Genomic DNA, 25,554 nt, shown 5'->3' on the forward strand with positions numbered 1-25,554 from the left:
GATGGAGGCTGCAAGGATGCGGGTTCTTCCAGGCACTGGCCCAGACCGCCCCCCGCCCAATCCCTGGCTCCCCATTCCACACCCTGCCCTTCCTGTTGCTCCGGCCACATCTCAGTGCTGACTCATGGGCATCCTTCATTGAGGCCCAGAATGAGGCCCTGGTTTGGGGCTGAGCCAGCTCAGAGCCCTTGAACTAGAACCAGCCACTCAGGGCTCACACGAGTTGGCACACCTTGGCCTGGGTGGGAAGCTCAGGGCAGCAGGTAGCAGTGCCCACCTGGCGCCTCTGTCCCTGTGCCAGACCGGCTCCCGGAGCGGCATTCCAGAGCCTCCTGCAGAGCCTGTGAAGAAAGCTGTGGAGGAAGACGCCTGCTCCGCCCCTTCTCGGGCCTCCTGTGTGCTGCTGCCTCTATGGGCTCTGACCCCACCAGGCCCAGGCTCTGCAGTTGTCTTCTGTCAGACGCTTGCTGAAGCACCTGCTCTGTACAAGGGCATTGCAGGCTGGTGGGCAAATCTGAGCCAAGGCACTGGCACACTCAGCATTTCAGAGAAATACTCAAGAGGAGTTTGTGGGTCTGAGCTCGTGGGGTAGTGACCCCGGGGACCCGCAGTCACCATGGTGGCGAAAACCTGGGCTCTAAACTGTCTGTATGGGGCTTCTCTGTCTGGCAGAACCGCGCTGGGGAAAGGGCTTCATCTGAACTTCAGATGCCCCACACGTGAAGTGGGAACAAAGTCACGCAGCTCAGAGGCCACCGTGAGGGTCAGAGGATCTGCCCAGAAGCCCCTGGCACGTGCATAGCAGGCTCGCTCGTGGCTTTGTCACCGCAAAGAGCACTGTTCTATTCACAGCACCTCCTGCTTCTGCCTGGCAACTATGTCTGCCTGTTCTATATTTAATTCCTCCAGCAAAGCTGGCCCTGAGGATCTCCTTGCCTGACCCCTGGGCCTGCAGGCAGAGGAGGCCTCTGTGCCCACCTCGGTGGCTTAGGCCCGGCAGCCTTGGCAGCGCCCTGGGTGAGCTGAGGGGTCGAGCTGGGTTGGGGCAGGGCTGGAGCCCACGCCGGCTGCTATTCCAGGCTCCTGGGGCTGGTGCCTATCCCACCCCCAGCGACTTCACTCCCACCTGGCACACTGCAGCCCTCTGCTGGTTGCCGTCTCCTCCAAATTCAGACCCAGACTGCCAGCTCCTGGGCGGGGGTAGGACCGGGGTTGTCCGGGCTTTCCAGATGGAACTGGTGTCTGTCATCCTCCATCCCAACAGCTCTCCTCAACTCTGCCTTTCCGGGAGGGGAGGGAATTGGCAGGCACTGGGAGGTGGGTTCCACCCACTCCCTCTGCTAAGGGCCCAGCACACGTGAAGGGGAGGGGGCTTCCTGGAAAGGGGCACCTCACTAAAACCAGTCATCTAGGAGCCATTTAATGGTGTCGAGGTTTTTAGGTCCTTATTCCTAGGGAATAGATGCTGAATTATGTAGGTGAATGATGTCAACAAATTTGTAACTCAATTCCAAATGGTTCCCCAAAAGATACATGCACGAAGCAAGTAAGGCAAAAATATTCCTTGTTGAATCTTCAGTGGCTAGTGTTTCCGTGAACAGCGTACTTGTTCTTCCAACTGTCCTGCGTGTTTGGAGTTTTTCCTAGTAAAGAATTGTGGGGAAGTGGCCATTTGCTGAACACCTACTAGTTGCCAGGCACTGAGGGGCACATCAGAGACAAGCCCTGCCCTGTGGGGGAGGAGCCTGCGCCTGCAGAATGCTGCCCCGGGGGTCTGCTGGTGGCAGGCTGCCTGCGTGGAGGGGAGGGCACTGGTGGCTGATGGTTAGATGGTTCGAGTCCGCTTTATTGGGTGCTTGTGGGGGAGGGCCCATGGGACTTGCCCCACACCACCCCCTGGCACATCCAAGGGACAGAAATGTCACAGAGGAGCGAACTCAGGGCTCAGCCCCAAGTTAGCAGAAAGGAGGGGTTCCAAGAATCGAGCTGGTCTCAGGAGCCGGAGGGGCTGCCTGAACAGCTGAGGGGAGAGGTGGGGAGGGGTGGAGGGAGTGGAGGCAGGGAAGGAGCTCAGAGGTGGCTTGGGAGAATGGGAGTGAGGCGAGATGGAGTGTGCCCCTGGCTCCCCTCGCCCAGCCCTTTTCCTAAGGGCCAAGGCCTTGGGGTGAGGGAGATGGGCCTGCACTAGAGGCTCCTGGGACCTGCAGGGGCATGGAGAGCTTAGAGACCGGTTTCCAGGACTCCAGACACCTGCTAGACCCTGGGAAGTGGGGGGCCCAGAGCTGAGAGCTGCAGGTCCCTGCAGAGGTGAGTGTTGAGCACCACTGCCCCGAGCAGATACTGGTGTCTAAGCTCTGAGGTGTCAGGCGCCCTCTCGTGGGCTTAGGGGGAACAACTGCCAGGTACCCCGGACAAGGTCCTCTGATCAGGAATCCTGATGGAGGCAGGGGCAGGCCCCAGGGTGGGCCCCAGGGTGGACAGAGCCTGAGGTTGAGGCAAAAAAGCTGGTAGTATAATACATCACACTGTGGAGAGGTGTGGTACCAGGAAAATCACTTCCATTTGCAATGGTTGGTAGCAGCCACTTGAAGGACATGTTCAGAATGTTCTAGAGTACAGTTGGGGCTCAGTGGGGCAGTCTGTGGTAAGTGATGATGGACATGGGCAAGTCCTTAGGCCCTGGGGCTCTGAGAGGCAGAGCAGCTGCCCCTCCTCAGGCTGCAGCAAGTCAGAGGGCAGGCCCGGGATGAGGGACGACGACATCACCAGCCAAAGGACAAAGAACTTGGAGGAGTTGGGGCGGGCAGGCACAGGGGTTCATTCACAGGTGCTGCCTGCTTATCTCCAGACAACTGCATGTGGGGTTCAGGTTTATTTTGGGGGTCTATGAGTGTGGAGCGGAAGGTCCCTTCCCCCACCAGCAAAGGAGCATTCCTGTCACCAGGCAGATGGAGTTGGGCTATGGGTGCTGGGGCCCCCAGCCTTTGTTCTCCTGCCCTGGCAGTGGGGAGGCTAAGCTGGAGGGGGGTCGTCCTAGTCTTTGGGGTGACTGACCCACACCACCTTACAGGATGCGTAAGCGAGCAGAGAGGAAGCAGCTTCACCGGGAATGACCCTGAGCCATTTACTGGACCAAAGGCTCCTGAGGCCAGCAAGAGGGCCAGGGAGAAGACGGCCGACCAGGCTTCTCCCTCCTCTCTCTGGCCTCGGCTTGGATGAAAGGGCTAGCGGGCTGGCGAAGACCCCTGCAGGGTCTAGGCAAAGACAGAGCTGTTCCATGGCAGGAAAACAGGTTCCGGAACGGGAGGTGCCACTCTCTGAGGGCTTGTGGGCCAGGTGCTCCGAGCCCCTCACAGCACCTTGCCTGGGTTCATGAGGCCTCGGGGGTCCAGCGTGGCTTTGAGCTGCCGCATGGTCTCAATGCCCACCATGCCCACCTCCTCCTGCAGCAGCTGCCGCTTGCCCAGACCGATGCCATGTTCCCCTGTGCACGTGCCATGGAGTGCCAGTGCTCGCCTGGGAAGCAGCGGGAAGAGGTCCTCAGCAGGTGCCCCCTCCTACTTCCCTCAGCTCTCCCCCACCCTGCTTCCCGCTTTGCCCTTACCTGACCAGCTGTTCTGCAAAGGCCTTGACCCTGAGGAGCTCCTCGTGGTCCTCCGGGTCTACCACCAGGATGCAGTGGAAATTGCCGTCACCCACGTGCCCAACGATGGTTCCTGGGGGCCCAGAGGACACAGCTGCTGCCCCAGCCCCGCCTCCACCCTCCCACCGCGCCCCGCATGGGGCAGGCAGAACCTGTGAGTCCCGAGGCCTGCAGGTCCTCCTTGGTCTGCACCAGGATCTCCGGCAGCCGGGAGATGGGCACACACACGTCGGTGGAATAGCCCTGAGTCGAGGCAGGCCGGTGAGCTTCCCTCCCTCACCCAGCCTGCCCGGGAGGTAAGGGGTCAAGGGTATGAATGGGCTCAGGGGGCTCGGCCTCTCACATGAACGTGCCTGCTGTCTCTAAGCCTCAGTTTCCCTGTGCAACAAGGCGACTGGCCCGGCTAGGCTCCCAGGGCTCTCACCCTGCTCCCCACCCCCGCTACCGTGCAGGCCCCCCAGCACCTGGAGCCCAGCCTCCCCTTCCTGTTGGCTACCACCTTCCGCTTCACCACCTCTTCCTCCCTGAAGCCTGCCTTCTGTGTCCACACTGCCCCTCCTTGGTCTCTGCACTCAGGGCCTGGCTTGGGGCAGGGGCTCCCTCCCGAGGATTTGGCAGTCCTGCCTGCCGGGGCCTCTGCCTGCTGCCCTGGACAATAGGGCAGTAGGCTGAGGAAAGGCTCCCGTGTCCACCCCAGCCCGCTCACCTTGCAGCCCGGCCGCAGCGCCAGGGCAGCGTACCAGGCGTTGTGCCGCGCTGCCCAGAGCCGGCTGCGGTCCTCCGCCTCCTTGGCCCAGGAGAAGTGAGAGCCTCCGTTGTGCCGGATGATCTCCTCTGTCGGGGGCGGGGGGTTGACACCAGGCCCTACTCTGGGGCAGCCCGGGCCCCGCCCCGCCCCGCCCACAGCACCCCAGCACACCTGTGCGCTGCACCTGCTCTGCCAGCGCCTGCTCGGAGCCGTGGAACTCAAGGAAGAGCGTGGGCGCCACGCAGCAGTTCAGCTTGCTATGCCTGTTGCAGGCATCCATCATGACGTCATCCAGGAACTCTGGGACCAAGGAGAGGCCACGTGAGGTGACGCGTGGCCTTCAAAGGGGGCCTCCTCCGGGGAGCCCACCTGGACGGTCCAATCCCAGGCTCACCAATGCGGGCCACGGGCACTGCAGCCTGGAGGATGTGTACGGTGCTGTCCACGGCCGCCTGGACGCTGGGGAAGGCACAGGTGGCGGCCACCGTGGCCTCAGGGGCAGGGTGCAGGCGCAGTGTGGCGGCCGTGATGAGGCCCAGCGTCCCCTCGGAGCCCACAAACAGCCCAGTGAGGTTGTAGCCAGCTGCGCTCTTCCTGGGTCCCCGGGGACATGAGGTAGGTGAGTGCCCAGGCCACGTGACGACGGATTTCTGGCCAGAAGCCAGGTGGGGAGCTAAGCCTGAGGTCTGGGCTGACCCGCCTCTGTGCAGACTGCCACCCAGGCAGCCGTTTCCTGGCATAGCCCAAATCAGCCTCCGGACCACCAGCTTTGGCCCACAGGGCAGTTTCATGACCCGCCTCTCCAGGAGGCCCCCGTCGCCACCGATAGAGGGCGCTCACCGGAAGTGACGTCCCGGGCCCGCGGTGTGAAGCAGCCGCCCTCCCGGCAGCACCACTTCCAGGTTCACCACGTTGTCGCGCATGGTGCCGTAGCGCACAGCGTTGGTGCCCGAGGCGCCGGTGGCCACCATGCCGCAGAGAGAGGCGTCTGCACCTGGGTCTGGACGGCAGAGGGCAGGCAGAAGGAAGCCTGGGGCGGGTGCCCGTGGGCAGAGGGGTCCCGCCAAGCCCCAGAAACACCCCTGCCACCAGGGAGCTCTCCAGGCCCAGGAAAGTCCTGGAGCCCCAGCCTACCCACAGGGAACCAGAGGCCGCTGTCGCGCAGGTGGGAGTTGAGGGCTTTGCGGGTGACGCCGGGCTCCACCACCACAGAGAAGTCTTCCGGATTCAGCTCCAGGATTCGGTCCATGTGGGTCAGGTTGACACAGACGCCGCCCTGGCGGAGGGCGTTCAAGCGGTCACTGACCTACATCTTTCGCCAGGACCCCAGCTCGAGGCCGACCTCCCAGCAGCCAGACCAGAGCCCCGGGATGGCAGGTAAGGAGGGCTGGACCTGGCCAGCCAGGCTGGTGTGGTGGAGGAGGCAGCTGCCGGTGTGACAATTGTGTTGGGACTAGAGCCTGGCCAGGGGAGTTGGCCACCCACCATACATACCTGCACGGCACAGACTCCACCCTCAAGCCCGGTGCCGGAGCCGAATGGGATGATGGGCACGCCTTGGCCATAGCACAGGGCTGCCAGCCGGCTGACCTGCTCCACATTCTGGGGCCACACCACGGCGTCCGGAGGTTGGCACCTGGAACCAGACCCTCAGCAATGTAGGGGTGTGTGGTACCCTCTGGTCCTAATCAAGTTTGAAGGTATGGCAGGGCCTGAGGCTGCACAGCGGTCGAGGGGCAGAGAACACCCTTCTGGGGGCATAGAGGAGAGGTGGAGGATGCCAGAGCACCCAAAAACAGATGGCGGGGGTTGAGGGGCAGAAGATAACCCAGGACCCTCACTCCCAGCCAGGGGTTCTGATACAGGGGTGTGGCGGAGCCCACCTGTGCATTGACTCATCGTGCCCGTGCTGCTCTCGGACCACAGCAGCAGTAGTCACATGGGGGCTCCCCACAACTGCCTTCAAAGCCTCCACAAAGCCCTCGCTGAGTTCACCCTGCAGGGGAGAAACACATTGGCAGGGTCACTCAAAGATACCTGGGGCCACCTGGCCAGTGGGAGGGGTGGTAGTGGGGGTTCCATTGCCTGTGAACAGAGGCACCCACACCCCTACCCCGCTTCGGCCGGGGGCTCGGAGGGCTCTTGGAGCCCTTCTGGGGATTTCTTCCCATTTTACAGATGAGGAAAAGAGGCCAGCAAGTCCAGGACAGGGCCTGGCCTAGAACCCAGCTCCTTGCCTCCCAGGCATTCTTTCAAAATGTGTGTGTATTCCGGGGCCTCAAAGAGGTGCCCTAGAGTCCACAAATCTTTCAGTTGACACCCCCAAGCCCCACTCATGGCAGCTCTGAGGGCTTCGGCCCAGCGCACTGGACACCCACATTTGACCTGGGGTGAGGCCAGCGAGCCTCTGCTCAAGGTCTCCTGGTGCTGGGGCAGCACAGAGTCTGGCCGGAACTCAGCATCGGGGGCCCCCCACCCTCTAAGGGGCTCCTCTCCTCCCACCTACCTGCGTCCCCCTGGAGCAGTAGCCCCTCCAGGGGCACATCCCCCAAGTTGCAGCCCGGAGCAGGCTGGCCATAGCTGGGCAACAGCCAGTGACCACCCCAGCCTATTGGTTGTGCTGGGGGCAGGGCTGCTTAAGGTGGCACGTCCTTAAGGTGGCCCTGCCAGCCCTCGCTGAGTCAGTACTTCTTAAAGGAGAGGTGAGGCTTACTGAGCACAAAGGGAAACAGAACAGCCGCCACTTCCTGGCTTAAGACTATGCAGTGGCTTCTTGTGGTCCGAATACCCAGAGCTCCAGCAAGGTTCAGGGGCTTGGGACACACCCTTGATCTTTCTCACCCTGCAAATCCCAGCTCCGGTGTCACAGTTAGGGTAGGCCTTGATTGGGACTATGAGGAGTAAAGCACAGGGAGGCTCTTGGGGGTTAGGATTGGGTAGGGCAGTAAGGCAAGCCAGGAAGACTTCCTGGAAGAGGAGTGCTAAGGATGAGCAGCAGTTTGCCAGATAAGCGAAGGAAAAGACTGTCGCATCCCTTTGTCTCCACTCTCCCACTGGGCATATCCCAGGATCGAGGGGAGTGATGTGGCTGCTGCTCTTGAAAGCATTCCAAGCTCTGTTTTCCTCCCACAGCAAATTTGAAGAAGCGTGTTGCTAACATTACTGAGATAAAGCTATTTCTGGCTTTGTTTTTCTTCCCAGTCAAACCAGGAATACAAACTCCTACTTGGGTCCTTCTCCCCAACCACATTTGAATGAGCCCACATTTCCATTCTCAGTGTGTTGCTTAACTGGCTTATCTCGAAAAACATCTCTTTTACAGTTGGTTAGTTCAAATCAAGATCCAGGGAAAGTCCACACAATGTATTTGGTTAATGTGTCTCATAAGCGTCTTAATCTAGAACAGTTTCCCCCTCCCCCATTCTTCCATGACATTTATTTGTTAAAGAAACTGGGTCACTTGTTCTGTAGAATTTTCCGCATTCTGTTTTTGGATGATTGTATCCTTGTGAGATTCTGTACTTCTTGTAAACTGTTACATCTAGATGTGGTACTGTCTAATACACTTGCTGAACTGATAGCAATGTTCTGTATCTGTGCTTTCCAATATGGTAGCCGTTAGCCACATGTAGCTGTTGGTACTAGAGGTATCTATGGATGGAGGAGAGATGCCAGGTAGAGTTTTGTGGCAAACCCTAAAAAGAAGAGCCATGATAGAGATTCCTAAGGTTCTGGAGCAGGGTCATGACATCTGCAACAGAGACCTACACACTATACAAAAAAACTGCCCCGGCCTACTACTGGGTCCTGGTTAAGATGGTGAGTGTGACCACAAGATACCATTGAGTGATCATGTGGCCAGAGCTGGCTGTCATGACCTGTCTTCTATCAGACCAAGTCATAAAGTCAGGCAGGTCCAAAACAAAAAGGGGGACAAGAAAATTGGGCACAAGCAGAGCCAGAGGACAAAGTCAGCTGCATGAATAGGTGGCCCAGACCCCCATGTCACCCACCATTGCTTGGCCAGTACCTTTCCCTCAGCTCACACCTACAGCTGTATGGGGGAACTCTTATGACCAGCTGATGGAGGAGGAAAAAGTTCAAGCTTGATTCGTGAATGGATTGGCTCAATATGAGGGTTTGAGCTGAAGACGGACTGTTGTACTACAGCCCCACTTGGGAGTAACCCTGAGATCCTCCCGATTGGCAGACCTCCAGGTCATGCACCTAGTCATCCCCTTTTGTAGAAAGAAAAGGGGCAATGGTGAATGGCTTGGCTGGTTGGTCAGGGGCCTATGAGGAGATTGGAACATCAGGGTCAAGGAGGTTTGGAGAAGAGGCACATAGATGGATCTTGAGGACCAGACACAAAGTGAGGTCTTTATAGCACATGTATCATATGTTAACGCCCACCAGAGAGCATCTACCATGGAAGAGACTAAACCAAGTAAACAGCGTGATTCAGCCAGCAGTCATCAGCCAGCCGCTGTGAAAGACCCCCCCAGCGCTGGCACAATGGCAGTAGGGGAGAGGCCAGTAACAGGTCCACCGGCATGGACACCCACTCACTAAGGCTGACCTAGCTACTGCCACTGCTGAGTGTTCCCCCTACAGCGACACTGAATCTGCCACATGGCACCATTCCTCAGGGAGACCAGCCAGCCACTTGGTGACAAGTTGACCACGTCAGACCCTTGCCACTCTGGAAAGGGAGCAATTTATCTTGACTGAAATCAGTGCAGTACACATTATGCGTATGGGTTAGCCTCTCCCGCCTGCATGGCCTCAGCCAGCACCAGCATCTGAAGGCTCACACAGTGTTTGACCCACCGACATGGTATATCACATACCATCCCCTCAGGCCAAGTGACCCACTTTTTAGCAAAGGCGGGCGCAGTAATGGGCAGATGACCATGGGATCCACTAATCCTAATGTCTACCTCCCCATCCTGAGGCCACCGATCTGACAGAGCAATAGAAGGAATGGCCTTTGGAAGGAACAGCTAACATTCCAGCTCGGAGACGCATCAACTCAACCAGAGTGCCCAAAGAGGAAGATATTTTCATATGATTAACAGATAAAGGGTGAGTATCCAAATTATTTTTACCTTTTTATTTCAAAATCATTTCATTTATTTATTTATTTTTGTTAAAAATATTTATTTATTTTATTTTATTTATTTGACTGCACCAGGTCTTAATTGTGGCATGTGGGATCTGTAGTTGAGGCAAACTCATAGTTGCGGCGTGTGAGATCTAGTTCCCTGACCAGGGATCGAACCCAGGTCCCCTGCATTGGGAGCACGAAGTCTTAGTCACTGGACCACCAGGGAGGTCCCTCGAAATAATTTTAGACTTACAGAAAAGCTGCAAAAATAGTACAGAAAGTTTCTGTATACCCTTCACTTAGTTTTCACTAATGTTTACATTATACATAACCACAGTACAATTATCAAAACTAATTAGTAAAATACTAATTGATACAATTAGAGAATTGGTACATTACTAAACTGCAAATTTGATTTCACCCGTTCTTCCACTAATGTCCTCTGGTTTTCTGGGGTGTTAGTTGTCTTGTCTCCTTCATCTCCCACAGTCTGTGACAGTTCCTCAGTCTCTCCTTGTCTTTCTGACCTTGACATTTTGAGGAGTATGGATCAGTTACTGTACTGAACGTTCCTCAGTGTGGGTTGTCTGATGTTCTCTCACGAGTAGATGGAGGCCATGCAGTTTTGGCAAGAATACTACAGAAGTGATGTTCCCTTCTCAGTATATCACATCAGCAGTGTAAGGGGTCAGTATGTCTTATTACTGATGGCAATAGCCTGGATCATTTAGTTTAGTTCACGTCTGTGGTGTTTCTGCGCTGTGAAGTTACTATTTTTCTCTTTGCAGTTAATGAATATACCAGGGTAGAAAGTTTAAGGCTGCAAATATCCTGTTTCACCTCACTTTCACTCATGATTTGTAGCATCCATTGGTGGATCTTGCCTGCCTTCATTGTTGTCATGGCATTCTAACAGTGATTTTCTATGTCTCTTATTTCTTCGATATTATTTAGTTAGAATTATTCTCTAAGGAAGAGCCATCCCTTCTGCTTCATTTATTTACTTACTGAATCATTTGTACATTACCAATATAGACTCATGGATTTTTTTTATTCCCTAGGTTATAATCTAATACAATCATTATTTATTTTGTTGTTCAGATTATCCCAGCTTTGGTCACTGGGGGCCTCTGTCATATAGGCTTGTCTGCCCTTTAGACTGGCCCTTACCTTTTTATGAGCACCGTCTTACATTGTAGTACCGTAAGATGCTCCAGGCTCATCTTGTCTTTTCCCTGCCCAGATCAGTAATCAACTGCTTTTCCAAGGAGTTCTGTTCCTTTTAGTCAGGAATAGTTTTTAGAAACCAAGATTTGGATGCTAGATGTGCTCTTAAAACCCAAAAGGAGGAGTCAAGATGGTGGTGTGGGAAGACGTGGACTTAGCGTCTCCCCACAACTAGGGCGCCTGCCGGCTGCTGGTGGGGACTCTAACCCCCAAGGAGACAGGAGGAACCCCAGAGTGAACCGGTAGGATGTAGGGGGACCGAGGGGGGGAGGAGAACTGGAGGTCAGACCAGATCGGCACCCCTGAGGCCAGGGAGATCAGGAGAGGCAGGTGGTAGGGACTCTCCAGGAGGCACGGGAGAGGAGCGGAGGGCGATTGCCCTGCTCACTGGGGCCCGGGGAGCCTGCTGAGCTCCCAAGCTGGTCCCCTGCAATCCAAAGCCCCCTCCAGGCCGTGTGGGTCCTGGGGGCATAGAAGGGAGTCCAGGGAGATCAGGAAAGACAGGTGGGAGAGGAGTGGAGGGCGATTGCCCCGCCCACTGGGTCACGGAGAGCCTGCTGAGCTCCCAGGCCGATCCCCTGCCCTCCAAGTTCCATCCAGGCTGCGTGAGTCCTTGGGAGCATAGGAGGGAGGCCGGGGGGGATCAGGAGAGGCAGGCAGGAGGGACCCTCTGGGAGGAGCAGGAGAGGAGTGGAGGATGATTGCCCTGCCCACTCGAGCCCAGGAAGCCTGCTGGGCTCCCTGGTGAGGTGCCCTGCCCTCTGAGACCAGGGGTGTGGGGCATGCCTGGGCCCCTACTGTTCCTGGAGCCTAAGCCCCACCGCCCACAGCCCCCAGGGTTTTCCAGCCCTGTAGGTCCTGAGCATTGGCCCCGCCCACCACCCAAACCTCGCCCTTTCTTAGGCCCCACTCTCCACAGCCAAGGCCTTTCCCCCCTCCTTTTTTTTTTCTTTTCCCTCCTCCTCTTTTTTACTATTATGGTACTGACATACCTTGTGGTTATTGATTCATCTATATTTTTATTTTTACATTCTTTCTAACATAGCTGTCAGTTTCCTAGTCTAATTTTATTTTTTACTTTGTTATTGTTCTCTCTTTTTTTCTTGGGGGGCCACCCCACACAGCTTGTGGGATCTTGATTTGCCAACACGGAGTCGGGGGGAAGCTACTGCAGTGGGAGCTCCGAGTCCAAACCATTGCACTAACAGAGAACCTCAGACCCCTGTGAATATTCATTGGAGTGAGGTCTCACAGAGTTCCTCATCTCAGCACCAAGACCCAGCTCTACCCAATAGCCTAATGGATTGAGAAAATACAAGAAATGTTTAACAAAGATCTAGAAGAACTAAAGAACAAACAAACAGAGATGAACAACACAATAACTGAAATGAAAACTACACTGGGTGGAATCAATAACAGAATAATGAAGGCAGAAGAATGAATAAGTGAGATGGAAGATGAAATGGTGGAAATAACTGCCGAGGAGCAGAATAAAGAAAAAAGAATGGAAGACAGTCTCAGAGACCTCTGGGACAACACTAAATGCACCAACATTCGAATTATAGGGGTCCCAGAAGAAGAAGAGAAAAAGAAAGGGTCTGAGAAAATATTTGAAGAGATTATAGTGGAAAACTTCCCTAACATGGGAAAGGAAATAGTCACCCAAGTACAGGAAGCACAGAGAGTCCCATACAGGATAAACCCTAGGAAAAACACACCAAGACACATATATATCAAACTAACAAAAATTAAATACCAAGAAAAAATATTAAAAGCAGCAAGGGAAAAACAAAAAATAGCATACAAAGGAATCCCCATAAGGTTATCAGCTGATGTTTCAGTGGAAGCTCTGCAAGCCAGAAGGGAGTGGCAGGATATACTTAAAGTGCTGAAAGAGAAAAACCTACAACCAAGATTACTCTACCCAGCAAGGATCTCATTCAGATTCAATAGAGAAGTCAAAAGCTTTTCAGACAAACAAAAGCTAAGAGAATTCAGCACCACCAAACCAGCTTTATAACAAATGCTAAAGAAACTTCTCTAGGCAGGAAACACAAGAGAAGAAAAAGACCCACAAAAACAAACCCAAAACAATTAAGAAAATGGTAATAGGAACATACATATCGATAATAACCTTGAATGTAAATGGATTAAATGCCCCAAGCAAAACACACAGACTGGTTGAATACATACAAAAACAAGACTCATATATATGCTGTCTACAAGAGACCCACTTCAGACCTAGGGACACATACAGACTGAAAGTGAAGGGATGGAAAAAGATATTCCATGCAAATGGAAATCAAAAGAAAGCTGGAGTAGCAATACTCGTCTCAGATAAAAGAGACTGTTAAAATAAAGACTGTTGCAAGAGATAAGGAGGGACACTACATAATGATCAAAGGATCAATCCAAGAAGAAGAGGTAACAATTATGAATGTTTATGCACCCAACAGAGGAGCACCTCAATACATAAAGCAACTGCTAACAACCATGAAAGGAGAAATCGACAGCAACACAATAATAGTAGGGGACTTTAACACCCCACTTACACCAATGGACAGATCATCCAAACAGAAAATAAATAAGGAAACACAGCTTTAAATGACATGATAGACCAGATAGAACTAGTTGATATTTATGGAACATTCCACCCAAAAGTGGCAGAATACACTTTCTTCTCAAGTGCACATGGAACATTCTCCAGGATAGATCACATCTTGGATCACAAATCAAGCCTCGGAAAATTTAAGAAAATTGAAATTGTATCAAGCATCTTTTCTGACCACTACACTATGAAATTGGAAATCAATTACAGGAAAAAAAACCTGTAAAAAACACACATACATGGAAGCTAAACAATGCACTACTAAATAATCAAGAAATCACTGATGAAATCAAAGAAGAAAAAAATACATAGAAACAAATGACAATGAAAACACAATGACGTAAAACCTATGGGACACAGCAAAAGCAGTTCTAAGAGGGAAGTTTATAGCAATTCAATCTCACCTCAAGAAACAAGAAAAATCTCAAATAAACAATCTAACCCTACACTTAAAACAACTAGAGAAAGAAGAACAAAGAAACCCCGAAGTCAGTAAAAGGAAAGAAATCATAAAGATCAGAGCAGAAATAAATAGAAACGAAGAAATCAATAGCAAAGAACAATAAAACTAAAAGCTGGTTCTTTGAGAAGATAAACAAAATTGATAAACCCTTAGCCAGACTCATCAAGAAAAAAAGGGAGAGGACGCAAATCAGTAAAATTAGAAATGAAAAAGTAGAAATCACAACCAACACTGCAGAAATACAAAGGATTATAAGAGACTATTACGAACAGCTATATGCCAATAAAATGGACAACCACAAAGAAATGGACAAATTCTTGTACAATTTTCCAGACTGAACCAGGAAGAATTAGAAAATATAAACAGACCTATCACAAGTAATGAAATTGAAACTGTAATTAAACATTCTCCAACAAACAAAAGTCCAGGACCAGATGGCTTCACAGGCGAATTCTATCAAACATTTAGAGAAGAGCTAACACGAATCCTTCTCAAACTCTTCCAAAATATTGCCGAGGGAGAAATACTCCCATATTCATTCTACAAAGCCACCATCACCCTGACACCTAAACCAGAAAAAAATATCACAAAAAAAGAAAATTATAGACCAATATCACTGATGAACAGAGATGCAAAATCCTGAACAAAATACTAGCAACAGAATCCAACAGCACACTAAAAGGATCATACACCGTGATCAAGTGGTATTTATCCCAGAACTTTTAGGGAAAAACACTCTTTGACATAAACCACAGCAAGATCTTTTTTGACCCACCTCCTCGAGTAACAGAAATAAAAACAAAAATAAAGAAATGGGACTTAATTAAGCTTTTGCACAGCAAAGGTAACTATAAACAAGACAAAAAGACAACCCTCAGAATGGGAGAAAATATTTGCAAACGAAACAACAGACAAAGGATTAATCTCCAAAATATACAAACAGCTCATGGAGCTCAATATCATAAAAACAAACAATCCAGTTAAAAAATGGGCAGAAGACCTAAATAGACATTTCACCAAAGAAGACATACAGTTGGCCAAGAGGCACATGAAAAGATACTCAACATCACTAATTATTAGAGAAATACAAATCAAAACTACAATGAGGTATAACCTCACACTGGTCATAATGGCCATTATCAAAAGAGCTAGAAACAATAAATGCTGGAAAGGGTGTGATGAAAAGGGAACCCTCCTACACTGTTGGTAGGAATGTAAACTGATACAACCACTAGGGAAAACAGTATGGGGGTTCCTTAAAAAACTAAAAATAGAACTACAATATGACCCAGCAATCTCACTACTGGGCATATACCCTGAGAAAACCATAATTTAAAAAGAGACATGCACCACAATGTTCATTGCAGCACTATTTACATTAGCCAGGACATGGAACCAACCTAAATGTCCATCGACAGATAAATGGATAAATAAGATGTGGCACATATATGCAATGGAATATTACTCAGCCATAAAAAGAAATGAAATTGAGTTATTTGTAGTAAGGTGAATGGACCTAGAGTCTGTCATACCGAATGAAGTAAGTCAGAAAGAGAAAAACAAATACCGTATGCTAACGCATATATATGGAATCTAAAAAAAAAGAAAAAAAATCGTACTGATGAACCTAGTTGCAGGGCAGGAATAAAGAGGTAGACATAGAGAATGGACTTGATGACATGGGGTGGGAGGGCGAAGCTGGGGCGAAGTGAGAGTAGCATCGACATATATACACTACCTAATGTAAAATAGTTGGCTGGTGAGAAGCAGCCACATAGCACAGGGAGATCGGCTCAGTGCTTTGCGATGACCAAGAGGGGTGGGATAGGGAGGATGGGAGGGAGGCTCAAGAGAGAGGGGATATGAGGACATGTATATGCATATGACTGATTCGCTTTGTTGTGCAACAGAAACTAACACGGTTTTGTGAAGCAATTATACTCCAATAAAGATCTATTAAAAAAAAGAAACTCAACAATAAGAAAACAACCTGATTTAAAAACGGGCAAAAGGTCTGGGCTTCTCTGGTGGCGCAGTGGTTGAGAGTCCGCCTGCCGATGCAGGGGACATGGGTTCGTGCCCCGGTCCGGGAAGATCTCACGTGCCGCAGAGCGGCTGGGCCCGTGAGCCATGGCTGCTGAGCCTGCGGGTCTGGAGCCTGTGCTCCGCAACGGGAGAGGCCACAACAGTGAGAGGCCCACATACCGCAAAAAAATAAATAAATAAAAATAAAAACGGGCAAAAGGTCTGAACAGGCATTTCTCCAAAGAAGATATACTGATAGCAAATAAGCATATGAAAAGGTGCTCAATATCATATGTCATCACAGAATTGCAAATTAAAAGAAAACAAGATGACACTACACATCTATTAGGATGACTAAAATTTTAAAAACTGACATCGAGTACTGATGAAGACACAGAGCAACAGGAATTCTCATTCATTGCTGGTGAGAGTACAAAATGGTACAGTCACGTTGGAAGACAGTTTGGCAGTTTCTTACAAAGCTAAACATAATCCTACCACATGATCCAGCAATCATCTTTCTAGGTACTTACCCAATTGAGTTGAAAGCTTCTGTCCATACAAAAGCCTGCGCACAAATATTTATAGCAGCTTTCATAATCTCCAAAAACTAAAATGTCAACAACCAAACAACGAAAATGTCCATCCAAAGGTGGATGGGTAAAGCAACGGCAGTCCATTCATACAATGGAATATTTGTCACCTAAAAGTAGAAATAAACTGTCAAGTCACAAAAAGACATGGAGGAACCTTAAATATACATTGCTAAGTGAAAGAAGTCATTCTGAAAAAACTACACCCTGATTCCAACCATGTCACATTCTGAAAAGACAAAACTAAGGAGGCAGTAAAAAGACCAGTGGTTGCCAGGGATTTGAGACCAGGGGGCTGGTGATGAATAAATGAAGTACAAGGGATTTTTAGGGTGGTAAAGCTATTCTGTATGATACTGTAATGATGGATACATGACATTATGCATTTTTCACAACCTATAGAACTTTACAACACCAAAAGTGAACCTTAGTGCAGGCAAATTTCTTTCTTTCTTTAAATATTTATTTATTTTGGCTGTGCCAGGTCTTAGTTGCAGCAGGCAGGATCTTCGTTGTGGCATGCGGGATCTTTAGTTGCGGCATGCAGGCTTGTTAGTTGCGGCATGCGAACTCTTAGTTGTGGCATGCATGTGGGATCTAGTTCCCCCACCAGGGATCAAACCTGGGCCCCATGCATTGGGAACACAGAGTCTTACCCACTGGACCACCAGGGAAGTCCCCAGGCAAATTTCTAAAAAAATCATTTAGGAGATTGGCGGATCCCAGGAAAGAATGCAGACTGTGACAAGATAGTCTAACTCTATCTTTCTAAATGTATGAAATGACCTCACTGAAGAGGGTGGGGGAAACAGGTGCTGACCTAAATGAATGGAGTTTATTAGACTAAAGGCAAAAGGAATGGCTCATGAGCACTGTACCCTAATCAGTTAAGTTGTTTCCCACAGGGGTACGAGTTAACACTTCTGATGCAGCTTTACGTGTAACTGGATTGATTGAATAAAGTAGTAAATGGGGAAAAGAGACAAGTCTCCCATTCAGAAGAATTCCAAATAAATTATGTAGCTACACCACCCTCAAGGGAGGAAGCATAACTTCCCACTCCCTAAATGTGGGCTTTTCCAAGTGACTTCCTTCCAAAGTACAGTATGGAAAGGGGGAAAGAAAAAGGGTCACATTATAGTGGAGAGACCTGGCAAATGCTACTTCAGCCAGATGACCAAAGTCAACATCAACAGTCAAAAACCACATTGATGGTATGTACCGGTACCGAGTTGAATAGCATCCTCCCAAAATTCATGTCCTTCTCAGGACCTCAGAATGGACTTTATTTGAAAATTGGGTCTTTGCAGATGTAATTAGTTAAGACAGGGTCCTGCTAGAGTAGGGTTGGCCATTAGTCCAATGTGACTGGTGTCCGTATAAGAAGAGGCGAAGAGACACAGACACGTGAGGAGAGAAACGTCACGTGACCATGGAGGCAGCAGTTGAGGTGCTGCAGCTCAAGTGAGTCAAGGAAGCTGGGACGAAGCAAGGAAGGATTCCCCACTATGGGTTTCGGATGCTGCATGTCCTTGCCAACACCTTGATTTCAGACTTCTAGCCTCCAGAACTGTGAAAAAACAAATTTATGTTGTTTTAAGTCACTTGGTTTGTGATGCTTCGTTACAACAGCCCTAGGAAACTAATATAATACCCTTGATATGGTACGATAAAAATGGTCCTTTTTACCTCTGATGTCTTCCTCCCCAAAGCCCATAACCTCAGTCTAACCATGACAGAAACACCAGACATGCACCAATAGAGGAGCATCCTACAAAATGCCTGACTAGTACTCCTCAAAACTGTCAAAGTCATCGAAAACAAGGGAAGTCTGAAAAAACCACAGCCAAGGAGAGCCCACCTTAGTCCATTCAGGCTGCTGAATGGACTTCAGCAACCCATGAACAATATTTATTGGCTTAAATAATATTTATTTCTCACAGTTCTGGAAGCCAGGACGTCCAAGATTAAGGCTTCGGCAGATCTGGTGTCTGATAAGAACTGCTTCCTGGTTCCTAGACAGCTGTCTTCTTGCTAAGTCCTCACATGGTGGAAGGGGCAAGAGAGATTTCTGGGGTCCGTTTTATAACACTAATCACATTCATGAGGGATCTGGCCTCCTGACCTGATCACCTCCCAAAGGCCCTACCTCCAAATATCATCACATTGGAGATTAGGTTTCAACATATGAATTTTATGGGGACACAAACATTCAGTCTGTAGCAGAGCCTAAGGGGACATGAAGATTAAATGTAATGTAGCATTCTGGATGGAATCCGGGAACAGAAAAAGGACATTCAGTAAAATTAAGAAAATCTGAGAAAACTATGGACCTTAGTTAATAATATACTAATGTTGGCTCATTAATTATAACAAATGAACCATACTAATTAATATAAGATGTTAATTAATAATAGATGGAGGGACTTCCCTGGAGGTGCAGTGGCTAAGACTTTGCCTTCCAGTGCAGGGGGTGTGGGTTTGATCCCTGGTCAGGGAGCTAAGGTCCCACATGCCTCACGGCCAAAAAACCACAACATAACAGAAGCAATATTGTAACAAATTCAATAAAGACTTTAAAAATGGTCCATATCAAAAAAATCTTAAAAAAAAAATAGGGACTTCCCTGATGGTGAAGTGGTTAAGAATCTGCCTGCCAATTTGGGGGACACGGATTCAATCCCTGGTCCAGGAAGATCCCACATGCTGTGGAGCAACTAAGCCCGGGTGCCTAGAGCCCGCGCTCCACAACAAGAGAAGCCACCGCAATGAGAAGCCCGCACAATGCAACAAGGAATAGCTCCTGCTTGCCACAACTAGAGAAAGCCCGCGCAGCAGTGAAGACCCAACGCAGCCAAAAAAAAAAAAAAAGTAGATGGAAACTGTGCACTCTTGTGGGGGCATATTTGGAACTCTGCTATCTGCTCAGTATTTGGTAAATATAAAACTTTTCTGAAAAAATTAGATCTATTAATAAAAATATAAATAAAAAAGGGGATTAATGAGGGGGGATTGGATCCTAGTAGATAACTAAACGTACCAAAAGACACAATAATGAAAAGTGTGGTATTGTTGCATGAATAGACAGAAAGACTAATGGAACAGAATAGAAAGTTCAGAAATATAACCAAATACACGCAAATATTTTATGTATGACGAAAGTGGCACCTTAAGTCCGTGTAGTAAAAATGGACTTACTAACACATGTTATCAGGGAGAAAAATAAAATTGGATCCGTATCCAAGGTAAATACCAAAGAGATAAAATATTTAAATGTAAATAAATGAAATCATAAAAGTATTAGAAGAAAATGGCATTTTTTGAATTAATGTGTTGATCCAGTAGATTGCTAATCACAGGTATAAAATTTCTGTTACGTGAAATGAATAAATTCTAGAAATCTACTGTACAGCACTGTGCTTGTGTATAAGTACACAGTGCACTTAAAAATCTGTTAAGTGGGTAGATCTCATTTTAAGTGTTCTTACACTTAAAACAATTTTTTTAATAAAAAATTTTTAAAGATCTAGTAGACAAGTAAAATGATGAAAGACCCCCTTTTTTTTTTTTAACTAAAGAACAAGTATTGCTGAGGCTTCATTGCCACGTTCCTTAGAACCAGAAATGTTTGGTCGACAGTTCTCTGATTTATGTTAATACACTTTTATTTCAAAAAGTACTTTTGTTCCTCCATTTACTACCCCACTGTATCAGTTAGCTATTGCTGTAGTTTAACAAGCACCTAAAACTCCGTGGCATAAAACAATAAACATTTATTCTTTTTTTTAATCTCTTTTTTTAAAATTGAAGTATAGTTGATTTACAATGTTGCATTAATTACTGCTATACAGCAAAGTGATTCAGTTATACATATATATATACATTCTATTTTTAAACTCTTTTTTGGCTGCATTGGGTCTTCGTTGCTGGATGTGGGCTTTCTCTAGTTGCGGTGAGTGGGGGCTACTCTTTGTTGTGGTGTGCGGGCTTCTCATTGCGGTGGCTTGTCTTGTTGCGGAGCATGGGCTCTAGGCACGCGGGCTCAGTAGTTGTGGCTTGCGGGCTCAGTAGTTGTGGCACGCGGGCTTAGTTGCTCCATGGCATGTGGGATCTTCCCGAACCAGGGCTCGAACCTGTGTCCTCTGCATTGGCAGGTGGATTCTTAACCACTGTACCACCAGGGAAGCCCTCTATTTTTAAAACATTCATTTCCATTATGGTTTATCACAGGATAATGAATATAGTTCTCTGTGCTATGCAGTAGGACCTTGTTATTTATCCATTCTATATATAAAAGTTCACATCTGCTAACCCCAACCTCCCACTCCATCCTTCCCCCAGCCCCCTTTTCCCTTGGCAACCACGTCTGTTCTCTATGTTTTGTGATTCTGTTTCTGTTTCATAGATAGTTTCATTTGTGTCATATTTTAGATTCCACATATAAGTGACATCATATGGTATTTGTCTTTCTCTTTCTGACTTACTTCAGTTAGTATAATAGTCTCTAGGTAAGTCCATCCATGTTACTGCAAATAGAATTATTTCATTCTTTTTTATGGCTGAGTAGTATTCCATTCTAAATATGTACCACATCTTTTTTTTCTTTAGATTTTTTAATTTTAATTTTAATTTTAATTTTTCGCTGTGTTGGGTCTTCATTGCTGTGTGTGGCCTTCTCTAGTTGCGGCAAGCTGGGCTACTCTTTGTTGAGGTGCACAGGCTTCTCACTGCAGTGGCTTCTCTTGTTATGGAGCACGGGCTCTAGGTGTGTGGGCTTCAGTAGTTGTGGCAAGCGAGCTCTAGAGCACAGGCTCAGTAGTTGCGGTGCACGGGCTTAGTTGCCCTACGGTGTGTGGGATCTTCCCGGACCAGGGCTCGAACCCGTGTCCCCTGTAATGGCAGGCGGATTCTTCACCACTGAGCCACCAGGGAAGTCCCCCACATCTTCTTTATCCATCCATCTGTCAATGGACATTTAGGTTGTTTCCATGTCTTGGCTATTGTGAATAGTGCTGCTATGAACATAGTGGTGTGTGCATCTTTTTGAATTATAGTTTTGTCTGGATATATGCCCAGGAGTGGGATTGCTGGATCATATGGCAACTCTATTTTTAGTTTTCTGAGGAATGTCCATACTGTTTTCCACAGTGGCTGCACCAATTTACGTTCCCACCAACAGTGTAGGAGGGTTCCCTTTTCTCTATATCCTCTCCAGCATTTATTGTTTGTAGATATTTTAATGATGGCCATGCTGACTGGTGTGAGGTGATACCTCATTGTAGTTTTAATTTGCATTTCTCTGATAATTAGTGATGTTGAGCATCTTTTCATGTGCTTTTTGGCCATCTGTATGTCTTCTTTGGAGAAATGTCTATTTAGATCTGCCTATTCTTTGATAGGGTTGTTTGTTTTTTTGATATAGAGCTGCATGAGCTGTTCATATATTTTGGAAAGTAATCCCACGGATAAAGAAGATGCGGTACATGTATACAACGGAATATTACTCAGCCGTAAAAAGGAACGAAATTGGGTCATTTGTAGAGATGTGGATGGGCCTAGAGACTGTCATACAGAGTGAAGTAAGTCAGAAAGAGAAAAACAGATATCGTATATTAACACATATATGTGGAATCTAGAAAAATGGTATAGATGAACCAGTTTCCAAGGCAGAAATAGAGACACAGTTGTAGTGAACAAATGTATGGACACCAAGGGGGGAAAGAAGGGGCAGGGGGTGGTGGTGGTGGGATGAACTGGGAGACTGGGATTGACATATATACACTAATATGCATAAAATAGATAACTAATAAGAACCTGCTGTATAAAAAAAATAAAATTAAAAAGAATTATAATAATTTTAAAAAGGAGAAAAGAAAGTAGTCCCTTGTCATGTCTGTCTCTTCCTTTGCAAATATTTTCTCCCATTCTGTAGGTTGTCTTTTTGTTTTGTTTAAGGTTTCCTTTGTTTTGCAAAAGCTTGTAAGTTTGATTAGGTCCCATTTGTTTATTTTTGTATTTATTTCTATTGCCTTGGGAGACTGACCTAAGAAAACATTGATATTATTCATGTCATTTATTCTTTTTGTTGTTTTTTCTTTGGCCGCATGTGGAATTCCCCCAACCAGGGATCAAACCTGGAAGCATAGTCTTAACCCCCGGAAAACCAGCGAAGTCCAGTAAGCATTTATTCTTGTTCATGAGTCTATAGGTCAGCTGGGTGATTCTTCTGGTCTTGGCTGGTCTCACTTGTGCATTTTTGGTTAATTTGGGGGGTTGGGTAGGCAGCTCTGCTGATCTCAGTTGGAATTTCTCATATATCTGGGCGTCAGCTGGCTGTAGGCTGGTCTAGAAGGGACTCAGAAGGACAACTTGCTCCCTTCCACGTGGTTTCTCATGTTCCAACAGCATTCTAAGAGAAAGCAGGAATCTGTGAGGGCCAATATATCATTTTCATAGCTTTGTAGCCAAGCAAGTCACAAAGCCAGCCTCAATTCAAGAGGCAGGGAAATAGACTGCACCTCCTGATAAGAAGACCTGCAAAGTCAAGTGGTAATTGAGGCCACTCCTTTTCCATAATGACCTCTAAATCCCACTGAGATATCAACTACTTCTGATACAGAAATAAACTTCCTTCAAGCTATTTAGCAAAATGTGACCCACGGCTGGACACAAAGAAATGATAGCTTGTGTATGAAGAACACCTCAGTGTTCTTCAGGATTGCTTTCCTGGAAAAACAAAATACAAAACCAATTTCCCATGGCATAAAAAAAGCAGTGTAGGGCCTTATGCAGTAAAGGGTTAACTTACCAAATGTGGGTTGTCTAAACCTTGTACCTTCCAAAGGAAGGCTTGACTGTTGCCCAGCCCTTGGGAGGTAACTTCTAACCTCTAAGCTGGTAGAATATCCTGTCTGATAAGAGTGTTTTTCTTTACCTGGAGACCTTGAACCAGCCAGATGCTTTACGCTGGGGCCCTCGGTCCACATGGTATCAGCTCGACCTGGGGAGGGGCTGGAGACTAAGGTCAGCTGTGTGGGCAGTCAGACATGCCCATAGCACCAATCTGCAATAAAGACCCTGGACACCAAGGCTTGGCTGAGCTTCTGGTTAGCAATACTCCATGTGTGATGTCACATACCATTGCTGGGAGAATCAAGTGCTGTACGTATGACACCACTGAGGGAGGACAGATGGAATCTTGTGCCTGGTATCTCGAGGACCTTGGCCTTTGTGCGTTTTTCCATTGCTGATTTTAATCTGTGTCCTTTCACTGCAGCAAACTGTAACCATGAGTGCAGCAGCTTGCTGAGTTCTGAGTCCTTCTAAGGAAAAATTGAACCTGAGCATGGTCTGTGGGACCCCCGAAAACAGTCATATTATCATTTTGAAGCCATAGACAGATTATCTTTTTCAGAATTAAAACTTGTTAGCTTCTCCAGGCTTTTGTTTTTCCGTTTGTAAACAGGTATTTGGACCAATAGACTCCCGATCTATTCTATTTATGGATCTACTCATAAAATAGGGGAAGCTTTGATGCAGTTGCTTTATTTTGTAATAATACTTTGTCCAATAATACTCAAACCCACATCTTTCTGACTTGTATGAAATTATCTCTAAATTCTCTATAAAAAACAATGCACCCAGTAATAAACCTGATTCCAAATGACTATGATTTTTTTTTTCCCCAAGGTGGGATAAATAGGATATTCTTTAGGTGTCTCTCCACAAGGACGAGATATAGCAAGGAACTAGCTGGAGTTCTTTGCAGTCCCAAGATCCGGCTAGTAGGAAAGAAGAACTGAAGGAGCAGCAACCTACCCTGGTGTTATGCGGGGCCACCACCATTCCACTGAGGTGGGCAGCCCTGAAAAGGTAGATGATGCTGGAAGCTACCCACTCCAGCAGGATGCAGGATGCGTAGGCAGCACTTGGTACACTCAGGTGGACAGGACTACAGAACTGCATGATACTGATAGTAGTTGGGTTTCAAGCGTCGTTACTACTTGCCCCAGTCATTCATTCATTCCTCATCTATACCAAGCACAGTGCTGGAAAGGCCTCAATAAATGAGACAGTCCTTATATGCCCGGAGGATCCTTGATGAAGACTTCTAAGCCATTAACCATGTAAGATCGCTTCATTCACTGAGGTGAAAGATGGCCTTGTCAAACACTCAGTTAAGATAACTAAAATTTTCAAGGTTCAGGTTGGTTCCGTTCTCCAGAGTTAATTTATGTTAAAAACAAAGGAAAGATAGCATGAGATATTCACTTTGCTCCAAATAAGGAGAATTTTTGCAGGCTCCCTACTTTGTAATTTTGTTTTGGTTTTTAAATATTTATTTTTTGTTTCACGCCAGGTCTTAGTTGCAGCACACGGGATCTTCATTGTGGCACATGGGATCTTTTTTTTTTTTTTTTTAGTTGCAGCATGTGGGCCCTTTAGTTGTAGCATGCGGGCTCTTAGTTGCGTCACGTGGGATCTAGTTCCCTGACCAGGGATCGAACCCGGGCCCCCTGTGTTGGTAGCACAGAGTCTTAACCACTAGACCACCAGGGAAGTCCGTGTAATTTTGCCATGAAAAAAAAAAAAAGAGGCCACTTCTCAGAGCCCTAAATGAGGAGGGAAAGGCTGTGATTAGATATCATTCCTTTCCATCATCTCAGGTATATAAAAGAGGGAGGTAGGTCGACTGGCTGGGAGAAATTGGTGACCAGATGGAGTGGTATTGTCAGACACTGGAAATAATACAAGGAAAGGAACATCCACTGGTATGGAGTCTTGGAATCATGATTATAGGGATTATGGAGCCTAATGGGTGATTATGGAGTCTTGGCTCAAACCTCACCTGCTGAGTAAAGTCTTCTCTAGCCATTCTACTCAAAAATGCACACACATGGGCTTCCCTGGTGGCGCAGTGGTTGAGAGTCCGCCTGCCGATGCAGGAGACACGGGTTCGTGTCCCGGTCCGGGAAGATCCCACATGCCGCGGAGCGGCTGGGCCCGTGAGCCATGGCCGCTGGGCCTGCGCGTCCGGAGCCTGTGCTCCACAACGGGAGAGGCCACAACAGTGAGAGGCCCGCGTACCAGAAAAACAACAACAACAACAAAAATAAATGCACACACACCCAGACACTCCT

General features: G+C 47.9%; 2 protein-coding genes and 1 non-coding gene across 3 annotated transcripts in view; 1 reads left to right on the forward strand and 2 right to left on the reverse strand.

Annotated features, from left to right (window-relative positions):
- Positions 1 to 2,852: 2,852 nt before the first annotated feature.
- On the reverse strand, positions 2,853 to 6,996 carry LDHD (lactate dehydrogenase D). Its single transcript, XM_024735460.1, has 11 exons — positions 6,898 to 6,996; positions 6,275 to 6,387; positions 5,886 to 6,027; positions 5,526 to 5,667; positions 5,232 to 5,391; positions 4,786 to 4,985; positions 4,563 to 4,691; positions 4,350 to 4,477; positions 3,796 to 3,886; positions 3,605 to 3,716; positions 2,853 to 3,516 (listed from the first exon to the last, which is right to left on the reverse strand). Exons 1-11 carry the CDS (start codon positions 6,967 to 6,969, stop codon positions 3,351 to 3,353), a joined length of 1,455 nt encoding a protein of 484 aa, XP_024591228.1. The 5' UTR covers positions 6,970 to 6,996; the 3' UTR covers positions 2,853 to 3,350.
- Positions 6,997 to 8,719: 1,723 nt separating this feature from the next.
- Positions 8,720 to 25,554, forward strand: part of ZFP1 (ZFP1 zinc finger protein) — a 60,836-nt gene continuing 44,001 nt past the window's right edge. Inside the window, exon 1 of the mRNA XM_024735802.1 lies at positions 8,720 to 9,476. The gene's annotated coding sequence lies outside the window, so the exon portion shown is untranslated. The remainder of the gene's footprint in view (positions 9,477 to 25,554) is intronic.
- TRNAG-ACC (transfer RNA glycine (anticodon ACC)) lies at positions 24,901 to 24,973 on the reverse strand. Its single transcript has one exon. It is a non-coding gene; the product is annotated as a tRNA-Gly (tRNA).

Source organism: Neophocaena asiaeorientalis, unplaced genomic scaffold, assembly GCF_003031525.2.
Source record: "Neophocaena asiaeorientalis asiaeorientalis breed wild unplaced genomic scaffold, Neophocaena_asiaeorientalis_V1.1 scaffold40, whole genome shotgun sequence".
NCBI classification, from domain to species: domain Eukaryota; kingdom Metazoa; phylum Chordata; class Mammalia; order Artiodactyla; family Phocoenidae; genus Neophocaena; species Neophocaena asiaeorientalis.